The sequence below is a fragment of the Nerophis ophidion genome, linkage group LG08, assembly GCF_033978795.1.
Source record: "Nerophis ophidion isolate RoL-2023_Sa linkage group LG08, RoL_Noph_v1.0, whole genome shotgun sequence".
NCBI lineage: Eukaryota > Metazoa > Chordata > Actinopteri > Syngnathiformes > Syngnathidae > Nerophis > Nerophis ophidion.
The window spans coordinates 22,037,081-22,053,883 of NC_084618.1; the positions used below are offsets into that span (position 1 = coordinate 22,037,081).

The window sequence follows — 16,803 nt, forward strand, 5'->3', positions numbered from 1 at the left end:
GGTGGAAACATCATGCTTTCGGACTGTTTTTCTGCTAAGGGGACAGGACCATTGATCCGTGTTAAGGAAAGAATGAATGGGTCCATGTATCGTGAGATTCTGAGCCAAAACCTCCTCCCATCAGTGAGAGCTTTGAATGGTTGACCAAATACTTATTTTCCACCTTTAAAATTCCTACAATGTGAATTCCTGGATTTTTTTTTTCCACATTCTGTCTCTCACAGTTGAAGTGTACCTATGATGGAAAATTACAGACCTCTGTCATCATTTTAAGTGGGAGAACTTGCACAATCGCTGGCTGACTAAGTACTTTTTTGCCCCACTGTACCTCGCCGCACGTCACTGGTGTACTGCGGCACGGTCACAGCCATTGACGGAGACACAAAGGAAACCCGGTCGAGCCTTGGCGGAGGTCAGAGTGCAGTAAATCACCTATGGATTAGCCACTAGGAGGCAGCATACGGAGCTAAATGTATGCAAATGCGCGGCCTTGCCTTCAGTCTGTGCTATCTGATTGGAAGGTGTCTTATCTTTTCCTCACACAGTGGAGTGGAGCACACTCATCCATGACAGTGTGGCTGCATGGGCACACAAGGCCAGTAAATAACACTGCATATTATCTTTCCCCTCGACTGCGTTGTCATTGAATTGCAGATTGTAGGCAACACAAAGCTGCTTGAAGTCGGGACACTGGCAGGCACAAACAGGCTGACCCAAGCCAGGCATATTTCTCGTGTTCTGATGCTCTCGACCAAGTAAAATTACAACCGCGAAGTACCAGCACGATGATAAGCACGTTGTCAAATTGACAGCTCCCTGACGGCGTCTGAATATGATCTTTTTGAAGCTTCTTGTACGAGATGTAAGTACTTTGTTGGGCTGCACACTGAATGGGGCTTTGCAAGGGAGGGAGAGACAGGAAGCTTAAGTTTAAATAATTCCCACAACATGTAATCGCTATTGAAGCATCCTGGGCATCCATAAAACCAAGCATTGATGTGGCGTGGCATCACGTTTCAATCATTTTTACTCATAATTTGATCAAAAATAAACTCAAATACTTAAATAATTCCCACAAGATATAATCAATTAAAGGCAGAAAAATTCTGAAATGAGAAAATACACTGTTGTAGAAAATGTTGAATATTTTTGTCACTTTTCGACAGTAATGTAGGACTATATAGGTTCTTATGGATTCCGGAAAAAAAAAAAATCCTAATTTTTCATCACGTTTCAATCAATTTTACTCATTTGATCAAAATGAACTCAAATACTTAAATAATTCTAACAACATGTAATCAACTAAAAAGGTAGCAATATTGTAATAGGAGAAAATACACTTTGTTGTACAAATGTTGAATATATTTGTCACTTTTCGACCGTAATGTTGGACTATACAGGACTGTCTCAGAAAATTAGAATATTGTGATAAAGTCCTATATTTTCTGTAATGCAACTAAAACAGGAAATTGTCATACATTCTGGATTCATTACAAATCAACTGAAATATTGCAAGCCTTTTATTATTTTAATATTGCTGATTATGGCATACAGCTTAAGAAAAACTCCAAAATCCTATCTCCAAAAATTTGAATATTTCCTCAGATCAAGTAAAAAAAAAAAAAAGATTTATAACAGCAAAACAAAATCAGATTTTGAAAATGTCAATTAATGCACTCAGCACTTGGTTGGAAATTATTTTGCACGGATTACTGCCTCAAGACCCAATAATGCAAATGAGCTAAAGGCCGCTATTGAAGCATCCTGGGCATCCATAAAACCAAACATTGATGTGGCGTGGCATCACGTTTCAATCATTTTTACTCATAATTTGATCAAAAATAAACTCAAATACTTAAATAATTCCCACAACATGTAATCAACTAAATGCAGAAAAATTCTGAAATGAGAAAATACACTGTTGTAGAAAATGTTGAATTTTTTTTTCCCTTTTCGACAGTAATGTAGGACTATATAGGTTCTTATGGATTCCGGAAAAAAACGAAAATCCTAATTTTTCATCACGTTTCAATCAATTTTACTCATCATTTTATCAAAATGAACTCAAATACTTAAATAATTCCCACAGCATTTAATCAACTAAAAAGGCAGCAACATTGTGATATGAGAAAATACACTTTGTTGTACAAATGTTGAACATATTTGTCACTTTTCGACCATAATGTTGGACTATAATGGACTGTCTCAGAAAATTTGAATATTGTGATAAAGTCCTATATTTTCTGTAATGCAACTAAAAACAGGAAAATGTCATACATTCTGGATTCATTACACATCAACTGAAATATTGCAAGTTTTTTATTATTTTAATATTGCTGATTATGGCATACAGCTTAAAAAAACTCAAAAATCCTATCCCAAAATATTTGAACATTTCCTCAGACCAAGTAAAAAAAACAAGATTTATAACAGCAAAACAAAATCAGATTTTGAAAATGTCAATTAATGCTCTCAGTACTTGGTTGGGAATTCTTTTGCACGAATTACTGCCTCAAGACCCAATAATGCAAATGAGCTAAAGGCCGCTATTGAAGCATCCTGGGCATCCATAAAACCAAGCATTGATGTGGCGTGGCATCACGTTTCAATCATTTTTACTCATAATTTGATCAAAAGTAAACTCAAATACTTAAATAATTCCCACAACATGTAATCAACTAAAGGCAGAACAATTCTGAAATGAGAAAATACACTGTTGTAGAAAGTGTTGAATATTTTTGTCACTTTTCGACAGTAATGTAGGACTATATAGGTTCTTATGGATTCCAGAAAAAAATATCATAATTTTTCATCATGTTTCACTCAATTTTACTCATCATTTGATCAAAATGAACTCAAATACTTGAATAATTCCCACAACATTTAATCAACTAAAAAGGCAGCAACATTGTGATATGAGAAAATACACTTTGTTGTACAAATGTTGAAATATATTTGTCACTTTTCGACCGTAATGTTGGACAATACAGGACTGTCTCAGAAAATTTGAATATTGTGATAAAGTCCTACATTTTCTGTAATGCAACTAAAAACAGGAAAATGTCATACATTCTGGATTCATTACACATCAACTGAAATATTGCAAGCCTTTTATTATTTTAAGATTGCTGATTATGGCATACAGCTTAAAAAAACTCAAAAATCCTATCCCATAATATTTGAACATTTCCTCAGACCAAGTAAAAAAAACAAGATTTATAACAGCAAAACAAAATCAGATTTTGAAAATTTCAATTAATGCTCTCAGTACCTGGTTGGGAATTCTTTTGCACGAATTACTGCCTCAAGACCCAATAATGCAAATGAGCTAAAGGCCGCTATTGAAGCATCCTGGGCATCTATAAAACCAATCATTGATGTGGCGTGGCATCACGTTTCAATCATTTTTACTCATAATTTGATCAAAAGTAAACTCAAATACTTAAATAATTCCCACAACAGGTAATCAACTAAAGGCAGAAACATTCTGAAATGAGAAAATACACTGTTGTAGAAAATGTTGAATATATTTGTCACTTTTCGACTGTAATGTTGGACTACATAGGTTCTTATGGATTCCAGAAAAAAATATCATAATTTTTCATCATGTTTCAATCAATTTTACTCATAATTTGATCAAAATAAACTCAAATACTTCAATAATTCCCACAACATGTAATCAACTAAAAAGGCAGCAACATTGTGATATGAGAAAATACACTTTGTTGCACAAATGTTGAATATATTTGTCACTTTTCGACTGGAGTATATGGGTTCTTTTGGATTTGGCCCCCCCAAAAAAATCATAATTTTTCATCAGGTTTCAATCATTTTTGTAGGTTCTTATTAATTCCGGGGAAAAAAAACTATCATTTTTCATCACATTTCAATCAATTTTTCTCGTTTGACCAAAATAAACTCAAATACTTAAATAATTCCCATAGCATTCAATCAACTAAAAAAGCAGCAACACTGTGATATTAGAAAAAAAACACTTTGTTGTACAAATTTTTGAATATATTTGTCACTTTTTGACAGTAATGTTGGACTATTACAAGGAAATTACCCAATTGTGGAGAAAAATCTTTAGCACTTTATTAGCACAACAAACTAATAATTTTACAAAATAACCATTAAAATGTACAGCAATAATCCTAGGAGAATAAACTCAATTCTATATTGGTAAAAACTGTATTTCCTGTGATATTCCAATATAATGATTTTACGATAATTTCCATCATAAATACTTTTTGGGGGAAATAAATTATGTTTCCTGGGTGGATTCTCGCATGTTAATCTCGGCAGTAAAACCAAAATAATTAAAAATATTTTCCTACTCAAGACAATCCTTACATTAATCTGACATGTTTATTAATAACATTACATAACCGGCACCTGCCCGGATAGAAATTGTGCGCTTGAAACCATCGCCGAATTTGACGGTAAGCTGATAAGGTGCGCGTGTGTGTGTGTCTGCATGTGTGTGTGTGTGTGTGACAATGTGTGTGTGTTTTAACATGACTTATTTTGACAGCACGCTGACGGGCCGACCTGAAATATTTAAAACTCTCCCTGCGGGAGCTCTCGGAGAATCACAAGTGACAGATTTGTGACAAGCCCGAGCTTCACCTAGCATTGCTATCTTTGTTGGTTGTAGACCACCATCATGTATGCCAATATACAGCCCCCCGGTTGTTTATACCAGTGGTTCTCCAGCTTTTTTCAGTGATGTACGCCCTGTGATTTTTTTTTTAATTCAAGTACCCCCTAATCGGTTGGAAAAAAAAAAGAGGTAAAGAAGTAAAATACAGCACTATGTCATCAGTTTCTGATTTATTAAATTGTATAACAGTGCAAAATATTGCTAATTTGTAGTGGTCTTTTTTGAAGTATTTGGAAAAATATATAAACATAACTAAAAACTTGTTGAAAAATAAACAAGTGATTCAATTATAAATGCAGATTTCTACACATAGAAGTAATCATCAACTTAAAGTGACTTCTTTGGGGATTGTAATAGAGATCTATCAACTTCATTCTAAACATTTATTCACAAAAAAATCAGTCTTTAACATCAATATTTATGGAACATGTCCACAAAAATCTAACTGTCAACACACTGAATATTGCATTGTTGTATTTCTTTTCACAGTTTATGAACTTACATTCATGTTTTGTTGAAGTATTATTTAATAAATATATTTATAAATGATTTTTGAATTAATGCTAATTTTAGAATACTTAAAAAAAATCTCACGTACCCCTTGGCATACCTTTAAGTACCCCCAGGGGTACACGTACCCCCATTTGAGAACCACTAGTTTATAATATTCACTTTTTTATACCTGTAAAGGTGACATGATAGTTGGTTCAGCTTTAAAAAAAAAAAATGTATATATATATATATATATATATATATAACTGTAACCATATTGTCAGTGGATGATGTAAGGCCTGCAGTATCAGCTTACAACCCCTGGGGGGCAGAAGTGTTTGGTGCAGGCCTGGGCAATTATTTTGACTCGGGGGCCACATTTACAGAAAAAAATGTGTCTGGGGGCCGGTATATATATTTCTCTATATATATATATATATATATAGCAAATTTTGTAGATAAAAAACCCCAAAATTTATATTTTGTTGTTTTCTTACCGTACCGAAAATGAACCGTTTTTTATCTACCAAATTTGCTATATATATATATATATATATATATATATATATATATAGCAAATTTTGTAGATAAAAAACCCAAAAATTTATATTTTGTTTTCTTACTGTACCGAAAATGAACCGTGACCTCTGAACCAAGGTACGTACTGAACCGAAATTTTTGTGTACCATTACACCCCTAATATATATATATATATATAAATATATATATATATATATATATATATATATATACTGTATATATATATATACTGTATATATATATGAATACTGTATATATATATATATATATATATATATAGCAAATTTGGTAGATAAAAAACCAAAAAATTTATATTTTGTTGTTTTCTTACTTTTTTATCTAATTTGCTATATATATATATATATATATATATATATATATATATAGCAAATTTGGTAGATAAAAAAACAAAAAAATGTATATTTTGTTGTTTTCCTACTGTACCGAAAATGAACCGTGACCTCTGAACCAAGGTACGTACTGAACCGAAATGTTTGTGTACCATTACACCCCTAATATATATATATATATATATACATATATATATATATATATGTATATATATATGTATATGTAAAAAACAAAAAATGTATATATCGTTGTTTTCTTACTTTTTTATCTACCAAATTTGCTATATATATATATATATATATATATAGCAAATTTGGTATTTGGTAGATAAAAAACCAAAAAATTTATATTTTTTTGTTTTCTTACTGTACCGAGGTACGTACTGCTGAACCGAAATTTTTGTGTACCGTTACACCCCTAATATATATATGCACAAAAATTTCGGTTCAGCAGTACGTACCTCGGTTCAGAGGTCACGGTTCATTTTCGGTACAGTAAGAAAACAACAAAATATACATTTTTTGGTTATTTATCTACCAAATTTGCCCAAAAAAATTGTCCACTAAAAATATTTTTCTGAGTGGAATATTTGAAGTTTTCGGAACCTTGGATAGGTCAATAATTCATAATAACATTGATTTTGATTTAATATTTTGTTTTGAGCAATGACAGTTTGAATGAAAAAAACAGCTTTGTTTCATTAGTCAACGTTGCAATTTTACATTTAGCCTTTAAGCTTTTTTGTCTTCACTTTTGTTTATGTTTTTGTTTATTTTAATAGTATTTTTAGAATGTGCCGTGGGCCTTTATAACAAATAGCTGTGGGCCGCAAATGGCTTCTGAGGCACACTTTTGACACCCATGCCATAGAAAATAAAAAATAAAATCTGATAAACTAATGGGTAAAAAGCAGAGCCTGGTGACGCTTACGCATTTATCAGAACTCTCTCGCTCTCTCTTTCTCTGCCCTTCCCTCATGAATACTGCTGCATGCACACATTGTCTTGTTTTTAACCCCTTCTTAACCCTGAACGTACATAGAAAATACACGCAACCCTAACTCAAAATGCCGGACATTTGAGTCATTTAAGAAACTCCACCCGGATAGCCCCACAAAAGAGGACATATCTAGTGAAAAGAGGAGGTATGGTCAGTCTATCGTAGCTCGGTCACTGCTAGCATGCCTTGTGTTGTGCCTCGGTGTGTATTGTTCACACAACGTGCGGTACGCTACTTAATATGTCCGTGTGGAAACTCGTTCGGTACACCTTTGAACCGAACCGAAACAAATACACATACCGATAAACCCCTAATATATCCATCCATCCATCCATCCATTTTCTACCGCTTATTCCCTTTCGGGGTCGCGGGGGGCGCTGGCGCCTATCTCATTGGCAACACAAAAAAAATTGGCCCCTAATATATATATATATATATATATATATATATATATACAAATATAAATATATACATGGGCTTCACGGTGGCAGAGGGGTTAGTGCGTCTGCCTCACAATACGAAGTTCTTGCAGTCCTGGGTTCAAATCCAGGCTCGGGATCTTTCTGTGTGGAGTTTGCATGTTCTCCCCGTGAATGCGTGGGTTCCCTCCGGGTACTCCGGCTTCCTCCCACTTCCAAAGACATGCACCTGGGGATAAGTTGATTGACAACACTAAAATTGGCCCTAGTGTTTGAATGTGAGTGTGAAGGTTGTCTGTCTGTCCGTGTTGGCCCTGCGATGAGGTGGCGACTTGTCCAGGGTGTACCCCGCCTTCCGCCCGATTGTAGCTGAGATAGGCGCCAGCGCCCCCCACGACCCCAAAAGGGAATAAGCGGTAGAAAATGGATGGATGGAAATATATACATACAAGCTGTGACAATCTGCTGTACAATATGTGTGTGTTTGGGTCATATTTTTAGGAACACTAATACAAAACCTCACATGAATATGTCTGATTGAATGCTAAAAAGTTAGGAAGCAGAACGTAATTTTACATGTTCTACTGAATGAGACGCCCAGAATGTACACGGATATAAGGAATGTGGGATTTACAATATTAACTATGAACGATAAAACCCTGAATATTGACAACATGTGATCGTCACTCCCCCTTTCCACACACATTATTTAAAATCGAGAGAAACACAACAAAAATGCAACACACAAGGCAAAATATGAACGTGTAGAGTACAAAAAAAACACCTACAATCTGATATAATATCACTTTTCTTGTAGAACTTTGTTGTGAAAATCTCCTTCCGCGTCTGTCCCTGACACTTGCATTTCAGGCCTCTCTGGGAACACTCTGTGGAAACGCTCTCCGCCCACGCTGCTTGGTGCCTAGTCTGAACTGCTTCGATTTAGATTACCATCGTAACTAATTAGATTACCATAGTAACTAATTAGATTACCACAGTAACTATTATACCATTGAAAAGTGCATATTCCAACCATTAAAATACTTGGTTTAGTTCAAGACTTCCGGTTAGAAAACATGACTGCATATCATAATGGCGGCTACACTTTCCATCTTAAAGATCTAAAAAAATTATTTGGGAATTGAGATTGAAAAGCATAACGGGCCGCATGTGGCCCCCGGGCCATAATTTTCCCAGGTCTGGTTTGGGGTGTTAAAAAGTAAGCCACAGCTAACTTTTCCCACTTCTTTTCCTCCTCAGATGTCCGATGTCCGTCGCGACATCGGCTGTCGCGCGGTCGGTCCTTCGAAGAACAGAGCGCCTGGAAGCCCACGCATCGCAGATGGGTTTGTGATGGTCACATGATGCTGAGGCACGAAGACCAGGTACTTGGATCTTGCACTGTCGGCATTAAATATTCAGAACACAAGCTCATGTGAATAGGTTTTTGTTGTAATTAATAAATACATCATCATCCATCCATCCATCCATCCATCCATCCATTTTCTACCGCTTATTCCCTTTTGGGGTCGCGGGGGCGCTGGCGCCTATCTCAGCTAGTCGGGCGGAAGGCGGGGTACACCCTGGACAAGTCGCCACCTCATCGCAGGGCCAACACAGATAGACAGACAACATTCACACTCACATTCACACACTAGGGCCAATTTAGTGTTGCCAATCAACTTATCCCCAGGTGCATGTCTTTGGAGGTGGGAGGAAGCCGGAGTACCCGGAGGGAACCCACGCATTCACGGGGAGAACATGCAAACTCCACACAGAAAGATCCCGAGCCTGGATTTGAACCCAGGACTGCAGGACCTTCGTATTGTGAGGCAGACGCACTAACCCCTCTTCCACCGTAATCTATGACATGTAGAGTACAGGCCAAAAAATTGGACACACCTTCTTTCCATGCGTTTTCTTTATTTTCATGATTATTTACATTGTAGATCGTCACTGAAGGCAGCAAAACTATGAATGTTGAGTTATGTACTTAACACAAAAAGGTGAAATAACTGAAAGCATGTTTAATATTATAGTTTCTTCAATATAGCCACATTTTGCTTTGAATACTCTTGGCATTCTCTCGATGAGCTTCAAGAGGTAGTCCCCTGAAATGGTTTTCACTTCACAGGTGTCATAGTTTTGATGCCTTCAGTGACAATCTACAAGGTAAATAGTCCTGAAAATAACATTGTAATGAGAAGGTGTGTCCAAAAAAAGATATAAAAATAGCTAAAAACTGAAAAATAAGCAAGTGTCTCCTACCGGCTGCTGCTAATAAAGGTGACAGGTGATTATATAACAAGGCCTACCTGGGCCATCTACTCACCTCTCCCTGTCTTCGAGGCCGGTCCTGGCACACCCCGGTACACGCGTACCCCCATTTGAGAACCACTGTAGTATATCATGCAAAAGTGCAGATTCCAACCATTAAAAGACTTAGTATAGTTCAGGACATTTAAAAACATCACTGCACATCATAATGGCAGCTACAGTTTCCATCTTAAAGATCTAACAAAACAATGATGGGAATGTATAAATAAAGATTTCTACACATAGAAGTAATCATCAACTTAAAGTGCCCTCTTTGAGGATTGTAATAGAGATCCATCTGCATTCATCAACTTGATTCTAAACATTTCTTCACAAAAAAAGAAATCTTTAACATCAACATTCATGGAACATGTCCACAAAAATTCTAGCTGTCAACACTGAATATTGCATTGTTGCATTTCTTTTCACAGTTTATGAACTTACATTCATTTTTTTGTTGTTATTCAATAAATATATTTATAAGGAATTTTTGAATTGTTGCTATTTTTAGAATATTTTTGAAAAATCCCACGTACCCCTTGGCATACCTTCAAGTAGGGGTATGCATACTCCCATTTGAGAACCACTGATCTAGTGGGTTCCTCGGACCACCACACACTACCAAGAGAGCCCAGATTTCAGGGAACAACACTGTTTTATTTTCATAAATCGTGCAAGGCGTTTGCTTTCCAGCAAAATGTCTTCTCTCTGGCTCCCACTCCAACTCCAACTTATTGTCTCCTCCCGGCTGCTGCTAATAAAGGTGACAGGTGATTATATAACAAGGCCTACCTGGGCCATCTACTCACCTCCAACCATTAAAAGACTTAGTATAGTTCAAGACATTTAAAAACATCACTGCACATCATAATGGCAGCTACAGTTTCCATCTTAAAGATTTAACAAAAAAATGATGGGAATGTCGGCAGGCTAGGTTGAAAAACTTGAAAGGCCTACTGAAAGCCACAACTACCCACCACGCAGTCTGATAGTTTATATATCAATGATAAAATATTAACATTGCAACACATGCCAATACGGCCTTTTTAGTTTACTAAATTGCAATTTTAAATTTCGCGCGGAAGTCTCATGCTAAAACGTCGCGGTATGATGACGCGTGCGCGTGACGTCACGCATTGTAGAGGACATCTTGTTCCAGCACCGTTCCCAGTTATAAGTCGTCTGTTTTCATCGCATAATTCCACAGTATTCTGGACTTCTGTGTTGCTGAATCTTTTGCAATTTGTTCAATGAATAATGGAGACGTCAAAGAAGAAAGCTGTAGGTGGGAAGCGGTGTATTGCGGCCGCCTTTAGCAACACAAACACAGCCGGTGTTTCTTTGTTTACATTCCCGAAAGATGACGGTGAAGCTTTACTATGGAACAGAGCGGTCAAGCGAACACAGTTGGATTGGACCACACACACAAAGTACAGTGTGTTATGCAGCGATCATTTCGAAAGATCGTAGTTTCGAAGAGGGTCCCTTGCAAAGGGCAGAGATGGGCATCGCCGTCGACTGGTGCTGAAAAAAGGTGCGGGGCCATTCTTGCCAACTTTGAGACCTCCGATTTCGGGAGGTGGGGTGCGTGGTGGGGCGGAGGCATGGTTGAGGGCGTGGTTGGGGCAGGGGGTGCGGTTAAGAGGGGAGGAGTATATTTACAGCCAATACACCAACTCGAGTATTTCATATATATATATATATATATATATATATATATATATATATATATGTATGTGTGTATGAAATACTTGACTTTCAGTGAATTCTAGCTATATATATTTTATTATATATATAAATAAAATAAATAGTTGAATTTCAGACGGCACCTATCAAATACACAGTAATAAAAACACAGTTGTTCTACTCACTGTACTGTGCTTGCTGGTTACTAAAAAAACAACAACACTTACCTTTCACTATTTGAGTAACTTGTTCGGGCATTTGCATACTGGCCAATCAAAAAGCAACCCCGGCCATAACGCTATAGCTAACATTCACCAGGAGATGGCAACAGACAACCTAGATCACTCTATTACAGACGGCGTCGCCATGGCTGTAACTTCCTCGTTCTTCTGCTTCATTTCCTTGTGTGTGCAGTTTTTTATTAAAATCCGTAGATGTTGTAACGGGATTGGGCAGGCAAGCTGTTTATATATGGGAACGCGGACGTGAAAACAGGTTGTCCCCACTCATGTCCGCATGGAGCTGGAGGGGGCGTGGCCTCCAGCTCCGCCTGAATTTCGGGAGATTTTCAGTAGAAAATTTCTTCCGAGAGGTTTTCGGAGAGGCGCTGAATTTCGGGAGTCTCCCGGAAAATCCGGGAGGGTTGGAAAGTATGTGCGGGGCCGACCTTCAGGTTGTACAGGTACGACCATATAATCTCACTAAAACACTAGTAACACAATAAGCAGATAAGGGATTTTCGAGAATGATCCTAGTAAATTTGTCTGATAACACCTGAATCGCTCGCACTGTATAGTCTTTTTTTTTTCTAGTCCTTCACTCTCACTTTCCTCATCCACAAATCTTTCATCCTCGCTCAAATTATGGGGAAATCGTCACTTTCTCGGTCCAAATCGCTCTCGCTGCTGGTGGCCATGATTGTAAACAATGTGAGGAGCTCCACAACCCGTGACGTCACGCGCATATCGTCTGCTACTTCCGGTACAGGCAAGGCTTTTTTATCAGCGACCAAAAGTTGCAAACTTTATCGTCGATGTTCTCTACTAAATTCTTTCAGCAAAAATATGGCAATATCGCGAAATGATCAAGTATGACACATAGAATGGACCTGCTATCCCCGTTTAAATAAGAAAATCTCATTTCAGTAGGCCTTTAACGGGCCTTAGTTTGCCCAGGTCTGATCTTGAAAGTCCTTAAAAAGTGAATAAATTAGGCCAGGGAAAAGGTGTACCAAGCCTGTCGTATGCATTGAGCGCCAACAAAATTGCAGTGTCGTCGAGCGTTATTATTTACGAGAGTTGGGAGACTAAAGGCGAAGATGTTCGAGGTCATCTGGCCCCCTCTTTGTCCATTTAATCTCATACTAGCAAACATCGGTCACGCAGGCTTTTTGCAAGATAAGTCCTTACATAGACTGATGCCCTTTCTCTCATTCCACGCCGCTCGTTTATCATCCGCCGTATTGTTGCCGGCCGCTACGCGGCGGTAAACCACAGCAACCGCCGATAAGCGCCCCCTAGGGGCCGTGCATCAATGTCACGCTATTGTGTCCCCCCCCTCCCTGTGTTTGACTCAGTTCTTGGTTCTTCTGTTCTGGCATCCTGTCGTTCCTCCAGGATCAGCGGAGGAGGTTTGCGCCGAGCCGGGTTCATCTTCTGCGGCGTACCATCAGCGTGCCAGCGGAGACGCTCTTCCCTGAGCTGCGCACTCAGCCGTCCACTGAGAGCGGTGAGCAGCCTGAGGACACACACACACACACATAGACGTTTAGTTTTTTGCAAGTGCTTAAATGATTAATATGCAAGGTATTAAATATTCAAGACTTGTTCAGCGTAGTTATGTAAAACATAAGAGTGTGCAGTCTGTGTGACATCCATTGCTGGAGTCCTATCAGCTTAAAGTAGCATAGGGTGTTTTTTTTTTAAATTTTGGAATTAGGTTTGCAGAAAACTACACATCAATGTATTTCGATATGTTTCAAAAATGTCCAAAACCCATGAAAAATGTCATAATTGGCTTCATTTTGACCGAAAATCCTATCATACATTAAGCCAGTGGTTCTTAACCTGGGTTCGATCAAACCCTAGCGGTTCGGTCAGTCGGCCTCAGGGGTTCAACGGAGCCTCCGTCCAAACCTGACTAAAGAAAAGATGCTTTTGCATAATATTGCAAAACAAAACGCCAGATAATGTCTTACCTTATACACACACCATAATAATACTCGTCTGTTGAAGCACAGTACAATCCATCAAGCGGTGTGGCTTCATAGTTTACCAAAGTCGTACTGAAACATTTTGATATGTTTTGGAGCGCCGTGTGTAATGTTCTATATTTTCAATGGAACATATAATCAATCAATCAATGTTTATTTATATAGCCCTAAATCACAAATGTCTCAAAGGACTGCACAAACCATTACGACTACGACATCCTCGGAAGAACCCGCAAAAGGGCAAGGAGAATTCACATCCAGTGGGACGCCAGTGACAATGCTGACTATGAGAAACCTTGGAGAGGATCTCAGATGTGGGCAACCCCCCCCCCCCGGCGGACCTAAAGCAATGGATGTCGAGCGGGTCTAACATGATACTGTGAAAGTTCAATCCATAGTGGCTCCAGCACAGCGGCAAGAGTTCAGTTCAAAGCGGATCCAAGACAGCAGCGAGAGTCCCGTCCGCAGGAAACCATCTCAAGCGGAGGCGGATCAGCAGCGTAGCGATGTCCCCAACCAATACAGGCGACCGGTCCATCCTGGGTCCCGACGAGCGGTCCATCCTGGGTCTCGACTCTGGACAGCCAGTACTTCATCCATGGTCATCGGACCGGACCCCCTCCACAAGGGAGGGGGGGGCATAGGAGAAAAAGAAAAGAAGCGGCAGATCAACTGGTCTAAAAAGGAGGTCTATTTAAAGGCTAGAGTATATAGATGAGTTTTAAGGTGAGACTTAAATGCTTCTACTGTGGTAGCATCTCGAACTGTTACCGGGAGGGCATTCCAGAGTACTGGAGCCCGAACGGAAAACGCTCTATAGCCCGCAGACTTTTTTTGGGATTTAGGAATCACTAATAAGCCGGAGTCTTTTGAACGCATTTTTCTTGCCGGGACATATGGTACAATACAATCGGCAAGATAGGATGGAGCTAGACCGTGTAGTATTGTATACGTAAGTGGTAAAAACCTTAAAGTCATCATATAAAATGTTGTTTACTTGAGTCCAGCCTACATATATCTCTTATGTTTGACTGACATCTACTGATGACACTTATCATGACACCAGGTACCAAATCAAAATTCTTCGAGGTCACTAAGCAAAACCAGAATTATTCTGCACATTAGGCACTCTAGAGTTTTGAGAAAAGAAAAATATTTTAAGTGAGCCTTTCTGTACTTTCTGTTTTATCATGTTCTAAATACACTTCTGTTAAAATTGTTGTTCACTATCATAGAGATAATGAACATCGAAACAACACAAACTTCACTAAAAGTGGCTAGATTCTTTAAAAAAGATATATATATCCATCCTCAAAGTACATTTTACAATTACCAAACGACAATTAAAACACGGAGCGAAACGATTGAGAATAAAAATATATGGTAATACTAATTAATAACACAGGTTTGTTTTTAAGTGTATGATACATTTTTTTTTTTAGCCTTTTCCAAGAAGATCATATCGCAAATATGCCAAATTATACCCCCAATCCCACTGGCAATCTTGGGTAAACCCTGACTCACGCAATGTTCACCATGTGTTGTAAAAGAGTCTCAATGAAGGAGACTGAGAAGTTGGAATAACAAGCAGGGATAAAGAGTTGTACTTTCCCTTTTATACACTTTTTCTACTTGTTGGAGTGTATTGGGGTAAAGGTTTCATTTGGAATAAGCGGTAGAAAATGGATGTGTGGATGGGTGGTTTAGAACCAGCTTCCAACCCGTCAAACCCTAACCCCAAGTAAACGGTAAATGGGTTATACTTGTATAGCGCTTTTCTACCTTCAAGGTACTCAAAAGCACTTTGACACTATTTCCCCTTGGTAGAAGGTGGGGATCGAACCAGGAACCCTCAGGTTACTGGCACGCCCACTCTCCAAGCCGTGCCACGCCGTCTAAAAGCATTTACTACCCACCCTTTTCCTAAAAACCCTCATCTTAAATGAAAACCTATTATTTTAACCAGGGCTGTCGTGATAAGAGGTTGTGTTGACATGCATGTGTTGACCACTAGAGGGTGACATTTGTTTCTAAATACATCAGATGATGTTTCACTGAATTAATTTTTGTATTTGTTGATGTTGCTAACAAAAAAATGCAAGTAAAAAATTACACATAATATGTTAATTAGTTATCAGTTTAACTTAATTCCAGCTTTGCACTTACAATTATCGTGTGAATTCCCAAGATATTTATGATGATGATGGCCAAATAAGACTGTCTTCTTCATTTTTTGCATTTTACACATTTGAATGTTGACGAACAAAAGGGATATTTTTTGTCTGTCGCGGATTAGTTGATTGGCATCACTAAATTGGTCCTAGTGTGAATGTTGTCTGTCTATCTGTGAGGGAACTCTCCTGAAGGAATCAACAAAGTATTATATATCTGTCCATCTGTTGGTCAGTCCGTCCGTCCATCCGGTGATAGGGGGGCGACTTGTCCAGGGTGTACACCGCCATCTGCCCGATTGTAGCTGAGATAGGCATCAAAAGGGAATACGCGGTAGAAAAAGGATGGATGGAAATTGGTCCTAGTGTGAATGTTGTCCTTCTATCTGTTAGGGAACTTTCCTGAAGGAATCAATAAAGTACTATCTATCTGTCGGTCTGTCCATCTGTCGATCCGTCTGTCGATCCGTCCGTCTGTCGGTCCGTCCGTCGATCTGTCCGTCGGTCTCTCCGTCCGTCAGTCCGTCGGTTGGTCCGTCGGTCCATCTGTCCGTTTGTCCTGTGATAGGGTGGCGACCTGTCCAGGGTGTAAACCGCTTTCCGTCCGATTGTAGCTGAGATAGGCATCAGCGCCCCCCGCAACCGCAAAAGGGAATTAGCGGTAGAAAACGGATGGATGGAAATTGATCCTAGTGTGAATGGTGTCTGTCTATGTGTAAGGGAACTCTCCTGAAGGAATTAAAGTACTATCTTTCTGTCGGTCCGTCCATCCTGTGATAGGGCGGCGACTTGTCCAGGGTGTACACCGCCATCCGCCCGATTGTAGCTGAGATAGGCACCCGCGCCCCCCGCAACCCCAGAAGGGAATAAGCGGTAGAAAATTTGAAGAATGGAAAATGGTCGTAGTGTGAATGTTGTCTGTCTATGTGTAAGGGAACTCTCCTGAAGGAATTA

General features: G+C 38.7%; 1 protein-coding gene across 3 annotated transcripts in view; it reads left to right on the plus strand.

Moving 5' to 3' along the window:
- Nucleotides 1-16,803, plus strand: part of LOC133557515 (disabled homolog 2-interacting protein-like) — a 440,633-nt gene that overhangs the window by 56,093 nt on the left and 367,737 nt on the right. For all 3 annotated transcript variants that reach the window (XM_061907996.1, XM_061907997.1, XM_061907998.1), the window contains exons 4-5: nt 8,725-8,849; nt 13,083-13,194. In XM_061907996.1, coding sequence (XP_061763980.1) covers nt 8,725-8,849; nt 13,083-13,194 — 237 coding nt within the window. The remainder of the gene's footprint in view (nt 1-8,724; nt 8,850-13,082; nt 13,195-16,803) is intronic.